Source organism: Scyliorhinus torazame, chromosome 7, assembly GCF_047496885.1.
Source record: "Scyliorhinus torazame isolate Kashiwa2021f chromosome 7, sScyTor2.1, whole genome shotgun sequence".
Taxonomy (NCBI): domain Eukaryota; kingdom Metazoa; phylum Chordata; class Chondrichthyes; order Carcharhiniformes; family Scyliorhinidae; genus Scyliorhinus; species Scyliorhinus torazame.
Window position 1 is genome coordinate 42,141,643 of NC_092713.1, and position 16,216 is coordinate 42,157,858.

Consider the following 16,216-nt stretch of genomic DNA (forward strand, 5'->3'; position numbering starts at 1 on the left):
GCCAGAATTGCTGATCCTGGGGGCATGTTGACGCCGTCAACACTTAGCCTCAGGATCAGAGATTCCGTCCCACATATTCCATTTAATAGAAAGGGGATTGAATTGCTGACCATATGATTTTTTTTGTCCTGAGCAACAGATTGCCATTGACCTGGTACAAAATAAACCCCCGTATTTGTGCCGCATAGACCATTTAATGGTTATTCCAAGTGAAAATTGATAAGCGGCTTGAATTATAGGACCTGCCTCAGCTGAGTGTTGCAGTTCATGTACGTTCTTGTTGAATGTGTCCCCAACCCGGAGGTGAGCAAAAGATGTATCATACAGCTCTGTCTCGCACACATGAATATTCTCATTAGGTGTTATTTTTAACCAAGCAGATTGAGGAAATGAGCTAGACATTGTTCCAGAATTGTGGTGTAGGAAATGATAACACAGTTGCACCTCGCCTGTGAAATGTGTCAGTTTCCTTTGTTCTGAAACATTCTATCCCATCTTCTAAAAGCCCAGCTAGAAGATATTCACACAAAAGCCAAGCCCTCTGGATATGCAACAGGACGGTGCTCTTGCTGCCAATGTTAATGCTGCTTATCATAGAATTTGGTGCAGAAGGAGGCCATTCGGCGCATCGAGTCTGCACCAGCTCTTGGAAAGAGCAAGCTAACCAAGCCCACACCTCCACCCTACCCCCATAACCCAGTAACCCCACCCAACACTAAGGGCAATTTTGGACACTAAGGGCAATTTAGCATGGCCAATCTACCTAACCTGCACATCTTTGGACTGTGGGAAGAAACCGGAGCACCTGGCGGAAACCCACGCACACACGGGGAGAACGTGCAGACTCCGCACAGGCAGTGACCCAAGCCGGGAATCGAACCTGGGACCCTGGAGCTGTGAAGCAATTGTGCTAACCACTATGCTACCGGGTTGCCCACCTGCGTCATGTGAATCCACCTGAGGAAGGAGCAGCGCTCTGAAAGCTAGTGATTTGAAACAAACCTGTTGGACTTTAACCTGGTGTTGTAAGACTTCTTACTGTACTCCTTCTCTGGAGCCTGAAACCCATGAAATAAATTTAAACACCATTGTTGATTGTTGCAAAAAACCCATCAGGTTCACTAATATCCTTCCGGGGGGGGGGGGGGGGGGGAGGGGGGAACTCTGTCATCCTTACCTGGCGTGGCCTATATGTGACTCCAGATCCACAGCAATGTGTTTGACTCTTAAACTGTCCTTGGGGAACGTGCAGCACGGTTGCCCAGTGGGTTAGCACTGCTGCCTCATGGCGGCGAGATCCCAGGTTCGATCCCGGCTCTGGGTCACTGTCCGTGTGGAGTTTGCACATTCTCCCCGTGTTTGCGGGGGTTTCGCCCTCACAACCCAAAGATGTGCAGGGTAGGTGAATTGGCCACACTAAATTGCCACTTAATTGAAAAAAAAAAGAATTGTGTACGCTAAATTTCCTTAAAAAAAAATGTCCTTGGGGATAAAACCAATTCCTACAATTTCAATATCTTGGAGGAGTTAAAAGGATTGTAACATTCAAGGAATGTGTCAGACCTGAATACCCTCCAAAATTATGTTAGTAAGAATAGCTGAAAATGACACATAGTGCACCTGATCTTCTGATATGTGCTTCCAGCAGAGAAAGTCCCTTATAATATCCAGAATCAACCGTGTAGTTTCAAAGCATGCTTTGTGAGAAAGGCATCTAACTTCATAGTTTAATTTTCAGATACTGAAACTTTGTTCTCTATGCTTTCGTCACCCAGGAGCAATTTTTGACCTCTACCTGATTACTGACCTCAACCCTTCGAACAAGTTTCCCCTCTCCTGTGTGTCTGGTGAGCGCCGCTTCAATGGGCCGGAGCTTAAAATGGAAAAGGACAGTTCAATATTTCAAGTGAAAAGACATAATTTCAATTATGTAAGAGACCCAAGCAGGAGCAATGGCATCCAGGCAACAGGCTCCAGTAAGGACTGGGAGCAGGTGGGGATCTACTACTGCGAAGGGAGAAGACAAACAGAGAAAACACACATTGTGACGATCATTAACAGCAATTCAGGTAAAGTTTGGAACAACAGACGCAACAGAAACAAAGCAATTTGTCCAAGTTTTAATTTGTGATTGAGCCTTCAGTTCTGTCCGGGTACACAAGGAGTTTTAAAAGTTTAAATTAGGCGAATCACGCCCAATCGAAATGCGTTGAATGCTTTGTCAGCCAAGGCAGTTTTTAAAATATATTTTTTTCAGGCATTTGTATAAACAAACAACAAACAGAACAATTAAAAGCAGAAGTGAAATTGTACAACACAATGAATAACCAACAGCCATTCCCCTCCCCCTTTACCCCACTCCCCCTTCCTGCCTTCCCCCCTTTTTAATTCCCTGAACTCCCTCCCCCCCCCGTCCACCCTCTTCTGGCACCTCAATCCTCTTTTAAAGATGTAAATGAACAGCTTCCACCTCCAGGCAAACCCATCAACCGACCCCCTCAAAACAAACTTGATGCTGGAATTCCACCAGGTAAATCACCCACACCCCTGCGGGCGGCTCCGAGTCCCTCCACCCAAGCGAAATCCATTTCCGGGTTATCAGGGAGGCAAAGGCCAAGGCATCAGCATTTCTTGCCCCCTGGATCCCGGGTCTTCCGACACCCGAATATTGCTACCTCTGGATTCGGGGCCACCTTCACCCCAAATATCTCGGATATTATGTCCACAAACCCCTGCCAGAACCCCTTCAGCTTCGGACATACCCAAAACATGTGGATATGATTCGCAGGCCTCCCCGCACACCGCCCACACCTGTCCTCTATTCCCTCAAAGAACCTACTCATTCTAGCCACCACCATATGCGCCCTGTGGTCTACTTTGAACTGAATAAGACTGAGCCTTGCACACGACGAGGACGCACTCACCCGCCACCTCAAACCCCCCTCTCGCTCTTTCAGAGCTCCTCCTCTCACTTCTGTTTAATGGGCTCCCTCCCAGTCCATCAGCTCCTTGTAGACCTTGGACACCTTCCCCTCCCCTACACCCTCCCTCAACAACACCTTATCTTGCAGCCCCAAGGGTGGCAACCCGAGAAAGGAAGGCACCTCCACCCTCACGAAATCCCGGACCTTCAAGGACCTAAAACCATTCCCTGTAGGCAGCTCGGACTCTTCCTCCAGTGCCTTTAATATCGTAAAGCTGCCCCCTACGAACAGGTCCCCGAATAGCTCAATGCCTGCCAGCCACCGCCCCCAAAACCTCGCATCCAGCTCCCTTCGGTGCAAACCTATGATTATCACAGATTGGTGCCCACACCGAGGCACCCTCCATACTCAAACGCTGCCTCCACTGCCCCCATACCCTCAAGGCCAACACCACCGCTGGGCTCACGAAGTACCTGGTCGACGAGAACGGTAGAGGCGCTGTTAACAATGCCCTCAAGCTCGTTCCCCTGCAAGAAGCCGCCTCCATCCATCCCATACCGACTCCTCCTCCACTACCCATTTCCTGACAATGGCAATATTAGCCGCCCAGTAGCAATTCATTATATTCGGCAGTGCCAACACCCCTCCCACCCCCCAATCCCCTCGCCGCCTTGTCCCCACTCCAAAAAACGCTCTTGACCCACTGAGTCTTTCCTGCCTACACAAACCCCCAAATCAGCGTATTAAACTCCTTACAGAATGACTTCGGTACATAGATCGGAAGGTTCTGAAATATAAACAGAAACCTTGGCAGCACCATCATCTTCACTGTCTTCACCCATCCCGCCAACGACAGTGACAGCACATCCCACCACTTAAAATCTCCCTTCATCTGCTCCACCAGCCAAGTCAAGTTTAACTTATGTAACTGCGCCCAACCCCGCGTCAACTGGATGCCCAAATATCTGAAACTCTTCCCCCACCACCTTAAACGGCAGCTCCCCCAATCTCCTCTCCTGGCCTCTGGTCTCAATCGTGAACACCTCGCTCTTTCCCATGTTCAACTTGTACCCGGAGAACTGACTTAAGTCTAATGCCTGCGTTGGGGAAGGGGGGAGTTCCCTCCTCTCCCTAGACTCATCACCAGCAACGGCCCCAGGTCCCCCCAAATGTTTTATAAAATTCCACTCGGAACCCATCCGGGCCCGGGGCCTTCCCTGTCTGCATCGCCCCCATACTCTCCATCACCTCCCACAACCCCAGGGGCCCCAAACCTTGCACCAACTCCTCGACCACCCTGGGAAACTTCAACCCATCCAGGAACCGCCGCATTCCCTCCCCCTCCGGCCCGGGGCTCCAATTCACACAACACTCCATTCACCCCTGCCAGCGCCACCCTTTCCATCCCGTCTTTCACTCAAACAATCTGTTTTCTAAGCTGGTGGGCCAACATCCTACTCGCCTTCTCCCCATACTCGTATATTGCTCCCCTGACCCTCTGCAATTGCCCCACCGCCTTCCAACCCAAACTCCATCTGAAGCCCCTGCTTGTCCCTCAACAAGCCTGTCTCCGGGGCCCCCGAGTACCTCCTGTCTGTTAAGTAATGGGTTAAGAGACATTGCAATTAGTTGTTCAATTAATGTTAAGTATCCATTAATTGACACTGATATGTAAAGGGGCTTCAGGTGGCCTCTGTCAGGTGATGTATAGTGAGAGTTTTGTGCAAAGGTTGTTGGAATGAAATAAATGTGTTTGTGAAAAAGGAACAGAACTTTAGACTCTTCATATCACAGCAACTAAAACGTCTAACACCTCAAAATCTCTTTCACCAGCCTTGCCATCTCTCTCCATTCTGCTTTCTCCTTATGTACACAATTGGAATAAACTCCCCCCCGAACCACTGCCTTGAGTGCGTCCCACAGCGTGGCGGCCATGACCTTCCCCATGTCGTTCAGCTCCACATACCCCCAAATGGCGGTCCCCACCCGCTCGCATACCTCCACATCGACCAACAGCCCCACATCCAGCCTCCACTGTGGGTGCCGGGCCCCCTACCCCAAACCCCGTCCCTCCCCCGGTTCACTCGCAAACCCACCCAGTGCGGCGCATGGTCTGAGACCACAATCGGCGAATACTCCGAATCGACCTCCCCCGCCAACAACACCTTGTCCACCACAAAAACATCAATTCGCCCTTGGCCTCCCAAACCTCCACAGGTCCAGCCACTCCACACGCTCCATAAACACGTTCAGCACCTTCGCCACCGCCGACTCCGTCGCCAACCTCGGGCTCGACCAGTCCAAACGTGGCTCAATGACCGTGTTAAAATCCACCCCACCGCCTCATGATCAACCGGTGCGAGTCCAGGTCAGGAATCTTCGCAAGCACCCACCTTATAAACTCCACATCATCCCAATTTGTGGCATAAACTTTTACCAGGACCACCGGCATCCCCTCCAGCTTGCCACTAACCATCACAAACCTCCTCCCCTCAAATCTGCCACAATGTTCCCCACGTCGAACGCCACCCGCTTATTTACCAGCACCGCCGGCCCCCTCATCTTCATGTCCAGAACTGAATGGATCACTTGCCCTCCCCATCCTTTCCTCAGTCTTGCCTGATCTCCATCTTTAAATACGTCCAACTTCAGACTCCTTGGGTGCGCGAACACGCGTGATCATTTGACCGGCCCATTCGGCCCCCTCACGTTCCACATAACCAACCTGGTCGGGGGGTTCCCCGCTCCCTCCCCTGCCAATCAACCATACCCCTTTTTGGGCCAGCCCCCAGCCCGTGTCAGGCAACCGTCTAGGCCCACCCTCGGATGTCCACTGTCATCACTCTCTTTCCTGCTGCCCCACAGTAAGCGCACCCTTGTCAGCACCCCCCTCCCCCAACAAAACAACGGCCCCATCCATCCCCTGTATCAACCACCTGACCACCCGTCACTGTGCTCCCATTAACTAGCCCACCGAGCTAGCATGGCAGCTCCCACCCAAGGCCTCCAAGCCTCCTATCCACCCTAATTCCCCTTTCCACACCCCCTACCTCAAGAACAAAGAAACAGAAAAAAGGTGCACTCGCCCTTAATGCTCCCAAAGCACCCCCCACCTAAACATTTCAAAGGAGAAAAAGCTCTCTGAAAACAACCAAAAGAAAACACCTCCTCACACCGCCTCAAAAATACAGTGTCCTCCTTCTCCTGCCAGTCCATTAGCCCTCAAAAACTCCATCGCCTCCTCTGGCGTACCAAAATAATAGTCTCGATTCTACGAAGTCACCCAGAGACGGGCCGGGTACAGCACTCTGAACATCACTCCCTTCTTGAAGAGGGCAGCCTTGACCCGATTAAACTCGGCCCTCCTCTTCGCCAGTTTTGCGCCCAGGTCTTGGTGCACCAGCAGCTCGTTCCCCTCCCAGGTGCATTTCCTTGTCTGCCACGCCTACCGAAGAATCTTCTCTTTGCCCAAGAAGCGGTGCAACCGCACCACCATCGCCCTCGGCATCTCTCCCGCCTGCGGCCTCCTCATCAGCGCTCCAGAGGCCGGTCAAAGGCCCCCACCGTCACCAGCTTTTCCAGAATTTTGGCCAAACACGTGCCGGCCTCCGCTCCTTCAATGCCTTCGGGCATCCGCAAATGTTGCCTTCTTGAGCAGTTCTCCAGATCCTCCACCTTCTCCTTTAGCCTCTTTTGGGTCTCCCGCATAACCCCCACCTCAGCCACCAACATGCCAAGCTGCTGCTTGTGCTCCCTCACTGCCTCCTCCACTTTCTGGATCGCCTGGCCCTGTGACACCAGCCTGTGCTCCACTTGGCCAATCCCTGCTTTGAGCGGCGTTACCACCTTTACCAGTCCTCCAGTGCTTCCCTTTTCTGCTGACTGAACTTTTAATTTAAAATGTGCACCAGCTGCTCCCTTGACCATTGGAGGGGCTGGACAGGCCGTTTACCCTCCGCCGTCTTAACCTGTGGAGCACGAAGGCTCTGCTGCTCCACCAGTCGCCTTCTTCTCGACCCACTCCTAGTTTATGGATGCATCTACCAGCCACACCAGAGGAGTTACACCTTCTCTTGGCACTCCTACACCTCTTTCCATCCAAGATTCCACCCCTCAGATGGGGAAAGGACTGAAAAACTACCTTGATCGGGAGCTACCAAATGTGCGACCGCTCACTCCATGGCCTCCACTGGAAGTCAGGCCAAGGCTCAGTTGACAGCACTCTTACCTCTGATTCCCAAGCTTCTGGCTTCAAGTGCCAGTCCAAGGCTTGAGTGCAAAAACTCTAGTATGTTACTGAGGGGATCATGCACTGTTGGAGATGCCACCTTCTAAATGAGACATTAAACAAGGGTCCCATCGGCCTGCTCGGGTGCAAGTCAAATATCCCATGGTACTATTTTGAGGAAGATCCAGGGGAATTATCCTGAGTGTCCCAGTCAATATTTATGCCTCGAGCAACATCCCAACAAATCACAAAAATCAAGGGGTTAGGAGGGGTTATTGGGTTACGGAAAAAGGGTGGAAGTGAGGGCTTAAGTGGGTCGGTGCAGACTCGATGGGCCGAATGGCCACCTTCTGCTCTATGTTCTATATTCAACTGGGCACTCTCACATTGCTGCTATGGGATCTTGATGGATGCAAATTGGCTGCTGCATTTCCTATATTACAATTACAGCTACTCTTAAAAAGTAGTTCATTGGCTGTAAAGCACGTTAAGACGTCCAGTGGTTGTGAAAATGCTGTATAAAATCATGACTTTCTTTTCTTGCTGAAAAAAGAGACATGCTATCAAAGCTTTTCCTCTTGCACGAAGCAGGATAGCACACAAGAAATTACCAGCAGTAATGGGGTAACAACGGTTAATGCTGCACTCTCTTCCCATGCAGTATAAATGGTTGTTCCCCCTTTATAGTTAGTGATTTCTTACGAGCTATCCTGATGCATGCAAGATGAAAAACTTTGCTATCATGTCTCTTTTTGAAGCAGTAATCAAATTCTGTACTACTAATTTACAATGTTGTTTTGTAAGTGGGTAGAGATTTGTGGTGGATGATATTGCACTGGCTTCCTGTTATACACAAGCTGCCTGATATTCAGTCCCATTGTTGGAACTGGAATCCAATCAGGCAAGGCAAATAACAAGTGGCCCATCTCATGCCCAGTCATAAATAGGGACAGTTCAATTAATTTGTTGAAATGTCTGATTAACATTGCCTTTGGAAAGTAAGGAGACACCAAAGGATCTGTAACTGCTTCAGGGACATCAATGGGTCTGGATTTCTCAACTCAATTCATTTCATTTGGAGTCTTTGCAGACAGCCTATTTGGAAGTTGGAAAGAGTATTAGTTAAAATAGAAAACGACTGTAGTTGACAATTACATGGAGAAAGAGTTGCTGGTTAAGAAAAGTGTGTAGGGCATAGCTTGTCACAGAGTTGTTAAGTATTGTTTTCTATTAAATGAGACAGGAAAGTTTAACAGCTCAAAGACACATTAAGTATTTGCTACTTATCCTCTTCATCGATTGTTCAATAGATTTTCTTGGTATTTAAAGTCCAAAGGAAGGTCCAGTGTAATATCCCGCTGTCACTTGTGTAGCATCTGGCAGAGTCACAGGATGGAACCAATAGCAAATGAAAGTAGGGTTTTCTATTTATTATCCTTTGCCCACTACTTGACCTGCCCAGATATTAGGACACAAGCTAGATACCCTCGAGCATGTAGGGCATGAGGCCTATCCTGCTAGAGCATTCTGAAATTGAGAGGCAAGTGCCATATAGAGTACAAAAGGTAAAAAAGGTTTGTGACTGCCCAACTAGCGCATCTAAATAAATGGGTTTGTATGATTGTGATTGGTGATCCTTTACTGAGCTCTAAATTGGCCCATGATGAGCAGTGCACTTACGAACACAAGAAATAGGAGCTCGATTGGGCCATTCAATCAATCGAGCCTGCTCCACCATTCTATTTCATTCATGGAATCTGGTATGGTTGGCAAAGCCATTTATTGCCCATCCCTAATTGCCATGGAAATGTGGTAGTGAGCCAGCTTCTTGAACTTCAGCAAACGTAACAGTTTGGGCAGAATCATAGAGTTTTACAGCACAGAAAAGGGCCCTTTGGTCCACCGTGTCTGTGCCAGCCAACAAGCACCTATCTATTCTAATCTCATTTTCCAGCACTTGGTCCATAACCTCCTATGCTATGGCGTTCCAAGTGCTCATCTAAATGCTTCATAAATGTTGTGAGAGTTCCCCGCCTCAACCGCCCTTTCAGTCAGTGAGTTCCAGATTCTACCATCCTCCGAGTGAAAAAGCTTTTCCTCAAATCCCCTCTAAATCTCCTGCCCCTCACCTTAAATCTATGCCCCCCTGGTATTGAGCCCTCAACTAAGGGGAAAGGTTTCTTCTTATCTACCCTATCTATGTCCTTCAGAATTTTGTACACCTCAATCAGGTCCCTCCTCAGCCTTCTCTGCTCCAAGGAAAACAACAGCAGCCTAACCAGCCTCTCTTCACAGCTGAAATGCTCCAGCCCAAGTAGCACCTGGTGAACCTCCTCTGCACCCTTCTGAGTGCAATCACATCCTTCCTATAGTGTGGCGACCAGAACTGTACACAGTACTCTATAGCCTAACATGCGTTTTATACAGCTCCAACATTACTCCCGCTCTTATATTCTATGCCTCGGTTCGTAAACGAAAGCATCCCAGATGCCTTCTTAACCATCTTTATCTACCTGTCTTACTGCCTTCAGGGAACTATGGACATGCACCCACGAGATCTCTCTGGACCTCTGTATTTCCCAGCATCCTACTATTCATTGTGTATTCCCTTGCCTCGTTAGTCCTCTCAAAATGCATCACCTCACGCTTTTCAGGGTTAAATTCCATTTGCCACTGTTCTGCCCATCTGACCAGCCTATCTATATTACCCTGTAATCTGAGATTTTCCTCCTCACTATTTATAACACTATCAATTTTTGTTTCATCTGCAAACTTACTGATCATACCACCTCATTCCCATGTAGATCATTAATGTACACTACAAAAAACAAGGAACTCAGCATCGATCCCTGCAGTACACCACTTGACACAGGGGGGGACGATTCTCCAATATGGAGCCCAAGTGTTCGTGCTGTCGTGAACGCCGTCGCTTTTCATGATGGCGCGAACGGGGCCCGGGTATGATAGATTCTGGCCCACACGGGGGGCCAGCACGGTGCTGGAGTGGTTCACGCCGCTCCAGCCTCCTTTCGCGGTGGCAAATGGGCGCTGCACCAACCCGCGCATGCGCAGTTGGGCCGCGCCAACCTGCACATAGAACATAGAACATTACAGCGCAGTATAGGCCCTTCGGCCCTCGATGTTGCGCCGACCTGTGAAACCACTCTAAAGCCCATCTACACTATTCCCATCGAACATAGAACATTCGCGGGGGACATCTTTAGCGCGCCGGCCCCGACCAACATGGCGTTGGTGTCAGGGGCAGGCCGCGCCATAAAGTAGGCCTGGGTTGGGGAGAGACCGGCCCGCCGATTGGTGGACCCCGATCGCGGGCCAGGCCCCATCGGAGGCCACCCCTGGTGAAGAAGCTCCCCCCCACAGGCCACTCCCCGACCGTTCCCGCAGAGTTCCCGCCGGCAACGACCAGGGGTGCACGGCGCCGGTGGGACTCTGTCGTATCGGCGCGGCGCTCTTCCCATCCGGGCCGGAGATCGATTCCAGCGTCCGGCACTGCGCCAAACGCGCCGGCATCGGGACGCCGTGGTGCGGTTGCGGCGATTCTCCTGCCCGGCGCGGGGCTCGGAGAATCGCCCCCAGGCTTCCAGTCACAAAAACAACCTTCAACCAACAGCCCCTGCCTCATGCCATGAAGCCAATTTTGGATCCAATTTTCCAAATTGCTCTGGATCCCATGTGCTCTTACCTTCTTGATCAGTTTCCCATGTGGGCTCGTATAAAGTCTTAATGAAACCAACGCAGACTACATCAACAGTACTGCCCTCATCTATACACCGAATCACCTCCTCAAAACATTCACTCAAGTTTATGAGACATGATCCCTCCTTAACAAAGCCATGCTGACTATCCTTGAATAATGCTTCCTTCTCCAAGTGGAGATTAGCTCTGCCCCTCAGAATTATATCCAATAATTTCCCTACCACTGTTATGAGACTTACTGGCCTGTGACTACTGGTTCTTCCCCACTTCCCTTCTTGAATAATGGCACCACATTAGATGTACTCCAGTCATCTGGCACCTCTGCTGTGGCCAGAGAAGATTTGAAAATTAACATCAGAGCACTTGCAATCTCCTCTCTTCCCTCAGACTGCAGCCTAGGATACATCTCATCTGGGCCTGGGGATTTATCCAATTTAACCCTGCTAAAACTGCTGACACCTCCTCATCTCAATGCTAATTGGTTCAATTATATCACTGCTTTCTATACCCACATCAACCTTCTCCATAGTGAACACTGATGTAAAATATTCATTTAATACCTCACCTACATCTTTCGGCTCCACACACAGGTTGCCACGTTGATCCCTAATAGGCCGTACTCTTTCCCTGATTACTTCCTTGCCGTTAATATACTTGTAAAACACCTTGGAATTCTCCTTTATTTTCCACACCAGTGTTTTTTCATGCCCCACTTCCCTCTTTTGATTTATTTTTAATGTACCCCCCTGCATTTTCTATGCTGCTCTAAGGCATGCACTGTTTTCAGCCTTCTGTATCTGCCATAAGCCTCCCTTTTTTTCCTAATCCATCCCTTGACATCCAGGGTTCCCTGGACTTTTTGTCCCACCCTTTACCTTTACAGGAACATGATGGCCCTGTACTCTCTCCATTTCCTGCTCTGACATGGATTTTTCTACAAGTAGCTGCTCCCAGTCCAGATCCTGCCTTTTTCTATTAAAATCGGCCTACGCCCGATTCAAAAGCTTTCTTTCTGATCCCTCTTTGTCTTTTACATAACTACCTTAAATCTTACTGACTTTTGGTCACTATCACCGAAATGCTCCCCCACTGACACTTTTGCCATCTGCCCAGTTTAATTCCCCAAAACTAGGTCAAGTACCATCCCCCACCCCCTCCATTGTAGGACTTTCTACGTGCTGGCTCAAAATGCTCTCCTGGATGCACTTTAAGAATTTGCACCCCCAACCCCCCGAGCCTTTCACACTTTGACTATCCCAATTAATATTGAGGAAGTTGAAATCACCTACAATTATTACCCTATCGTTTTTATACTTTTCTGAGATTTGCCTACATATCTGCACTTCTATCTCTCCCTGATTGTTCAGGATGTGTAGGACATTCAGGATGTGTAGGACTCCCAGCAATGTGATTGCCCCTTTTTGTTTTTGAGTCAATTGAGGAGCCTGCTGAGATATCATCCCTCCTCATGGCAGTAATTGACCCCTTGATCAATATTGTGACATCATATCCTCTTTTACAGCCTTCACCATCTAGCCTAAAGATTCCAAATCCTGGAATATTGAGTTGCAGTCCTGCCCCCCCCCCCCCCCCGCCCCCCCCCCCTCCCTCAACATGTCTCCGTGAGAGCAATAATATCATACTCTCATGTATTGATCAACACCCCTGGTTCATCAGCATTACCCGTAGGACTGCTTGCATTAAAATAAATGCCATCCAGTCACTTAAACAATGAACATTGCTGTGGGGCTGAACTGCCTGACCAGGCGGGGACAGTAGATTTCCTTCCCTAAAAGGCATTAGTGAACCAGACAGGTTTCTATGACAATCTACATTACTGACAATGGCTTTTTAATTCCAGATTTACTTAACTGAATTCAAATTCCTCAGCTACCATAGTAGGATTAGAACTCATCAGCTGGATTTTCCGTGCCCCGTCGGTGGGCATCATCATGGGCAGGACTGGAAAATTTGGAAAGCAGCCAAAAGTCAATTGGGTGGAATCGTGCCAAACTTGGTCAGAGTGTCAGGTTCAGAAGGAAAACTGAATCTCCAGATACACAGTCACATTTTCATTCCAGGTTTTCTGGCACAGAGTGCACACAGAATATGGGGACATTGCGGAGTCACTCTGGTGGGGTCGTGTCTGATAGAGCGATCAGGGCGCCATCTTTAATAGACGTCCCAGATTGCGCAAGAAATAACCACCCCAACATACTAGCATGCCCCCCTCCCCACAAGTTTTACTATCACCTCCCCCAACACCGTGTCACTCCCTGACCCCCTTCCATAAGCATTGCTCCTCTCCTCACAGGCATGGGCGGCACCATTCCCCCCAACTCACACAGGGGGAATCCCCCCCCCATGGGGCTCCTCGAAGCTGGCAGTGCCAGGGTACTGCCTGAGCATTTCCATCATCACCCAGGGGGTATATTTACCTGTGCAACCTCGGTGTAGTCAACATGATTGGTTTTAGTTTTTGAAAACCAGTAGTGAGTTGCACCAGTGTGACGTCAGGCTGACTGGATGGCATGGGACGATGAGGGAGGATGTAGCGGGGTTAGGTCCGCTGATAATGTTAAAATAGATTCTAATCTGCACTCATCAGGCTCACGCCCTTCCTGGTTATGAACCTGATTGCATCATCGGAGAGGGACTGGAAGGTCATGTTTGGAAATCTCGCCGTTACAAAACCTGGGCGGGATTCTCTCATCCTGAGGCTAAATGTTGATGCCGTCGTAAACGCCGTCGCGTTTTATGACGGCGTGAACCGGCCCCCAGGAGCAATGATCCTGAGCCCTACAGGGGGCCAACACGGCACTGGAGTGACTCACGTAGCTCCAGCTGCCGAGACCGGCGTCAAACGGGCACCGCGGGTCTGCGCATGCGCATTGCGACCGGCGTGAACTCGCGCATGCGTACTGGCTTCCTTCTCCGCGCCAGCCCCGACGCAACATGGCATAAGGCTACAGGGGCCGTGTGGAGAAAAGACGCCAGGTGAGGCCGGCCCGCCGATCAGTAGGCCCCGATCACGGGCCAGGCCACGGTGGAGACCACCCCTCCCCCGGGTTCGGATCCCCCCGTTCCCCCACCATCAGTAGCTGCGCCTGTGTTTGGTGAGCCCTGCTGTGCCCTGGATGGTAATTTAGTATATCCTCCTCTGCTATCACTGTCAGTGTCTGTGGCGTTTCTACTGCTGAGTCAAGACATTGTTGTGAAACTTTGGTGGCATTGTGGGCGGTCTGGTAGCAAAGTGGTTAGCACTGTTGCTTCACAGCTCCAGGGTCCCAGGTTCGATTCCCAGCTTGGGCCACTGTCTGTGTGGAGTCTGCACGTTCTCCCCGTGGCTGCGTGGGTTTCCTCCGGGTGCTCCAGTTTCCTCCCACAAGTCCTGAAAGATGTGCTGTCAGGTCATTTTGACATTCTTAATTCTCCCTCCGTGTACCCAAACAGGCGCCGGAATGTGGCAACTAGGGGCTTTTCACAGTAACTTCATTGCAGTGTTAATGTAAGCCTACTTGTGACAGTAAAGATTATTTTTTAAAAAGAAAAAATTAAAACTTACTTTATTTTCAATTTCCAGCTGAATTCTACCCCAGCAAGCTCACAACTACGGTGAACAAGGGTGAAACAGCTCTGCTTGTAGTCCAGAGACTGAGTGCCGTGAATGAGGATGTCATGTGGAAGTGTAATGGTGAGTCGAACAATCCTCCTCTTGACCTCTCTGTTTAGCTGTGTGTCAGCCTCTCTTGCGGGAAGTGTGGAACTGGATAGTCCAATCGCATAATGTAGCTGAGAGGAGGAAATAGGGCAGTAGCAGGTAGGCAGTACGTAGGTGCAATTAATACATGATGGGCAAAAATTAATGGAGCTTGTCGGAGTGGGAATGATAATCGAAGGTCCCAGAGAATTGGGCAGGAGTGCCTGTGTCTGATGCCTGACATTAGAAAAATTGTTCCTAATTTATTGAGGTTTGGGCAAGAAGGGCATAACATGGGAATTCCACAGACTGTAATGTCAATTAGGCTCATCAATAAACCACTTAAAGTCAATTATCCCTGAGTCCACAAGGATTTAATTGTGGCTCTGAGGCACGATCAATTGAACAAAGACTGGAGTTGGATACAACTGAGGCTTTATTGCTCTAATATGTGTGGCCTCCCACAGCAGTTGGTTAAATGGCTGCTGAATGGAGGACACGCATATTTATACTCCGCCTACTGGGTGGAGCCAGCAGGCAGGGACTACCGGCGAACCTGTAGTACAGGTCCTACCTTACATCACCTAATACAGGTGCAGAGGTGGTTTACCACATTCACCCCCTGTTAAAAATGAGTCCGGCGGGGGTGGTGGAGAACTATATACAGCAATGAATTTATATTTACAGTATTTGATCAGAAAAAAAAATGTAATCTGAGGTCCGGTGCCAGTTAGAGGTTTAACCGGTCCGGTGCCTTGATGTTCCGCTGGGAGCGACGTAGCGGTGGCGGCGATGCCGATGCTGGCCTGATGTTCGGTGACTCCGGGAGCGTGCAAAATCCTCTTCATCCTGGGCGTGGGCAGGGTAACGACGGATGGTCCTGGTGGGGTTAATGCTGGGAGCGCCGGGGGACGGGAGGGTGGCGCCGGGCCGGAGGGGTGTGTGTGTGTGGAACCTGCTGGTGCCAGGTCCCTGAGGGAGACAGTATCTTGGCGGCCGTCGGGGTAAGCCACGTAGGCGTACTGGGGGTTTGCATGGAGCAATTGCACCCTTTCCACCAACGGGTCCGCCTTGTGGAGGCGGACGTGCCTACGGAGCGGGACTGGTCCTGGAGCTGCGAGCCAAGTTGGGAGCGACACCCCAGATGTGGACTTCCTGGGGAAGGCAAAAAGATGTTCATGGGGTGTGTTGTTCGTAGCGCTGCACAGCAGTGACCGAATGGAGTGGAGTGCATCAGGGAGGACCTCCTGCCAGCGAGAGGCTGGGAGGTTCCTGGATCGTAGGGCCAGTTGGACGGCCCTCCATATCGTCCCATTCTCCCTCTCTGCCTGCCCGTTTCCCCTGGGGTTATAGCTGGTTGTCCTGCTGGAGGCGATACCCCTGCTGAGCAGGAACTGACGCAGCTCATCGCTCATGAATGAGGATCCCCCGTCACTGTGGATATAGGCGGGGAAACCAAACAGAGCGAAGATTGTGTTTAGGGCTTTGATGACGGTGGCAGACGTCATGTCGGAGCAGGGGATGGCGAAGGGGAACCTCGAGTACTCATCGACCACACTGAGAATATACGTGTTTCGGTCGGTGGAAGGGATGGGCTCTTTGAAATCCACGCTAAGGCATTCAAAGGGGCGGGAGGCCTTCACCAGG

At 50.1% G+C, this 16,216-nt stretch overlaps 1 protein-coding gene across 2 annotated transcripts in view; it reads left to right on the forward strand.

Moving 5' to 3' along the window:
- The window catches only part of tie1 (tyrosine kinase with immunoglobulin-like and EGF-like domains 1), a 118,214-nt gene that overhangs the window by 18,743 nt on the left and 83,255 nt on the right, over positions 1 to 16,216 (forward strand). For both annotated transcript variants that reach the window (XM_072510607.1, XM_072510606.1), the window contains exons 2-3: positions 1,776 to 2,069; positions 14,453 to 14,563. In XM_072510607.1, coding sequence (XP_072366708.1) covers positions 1,776 to 2,069; positions 14,453 to 14,563 — 405 coding nt within the window. The remainder of the gene's footprint in view (positions 1 to 1,775; positions 2,070 to 14,452; positions 14,564 to 16,216) is intronic.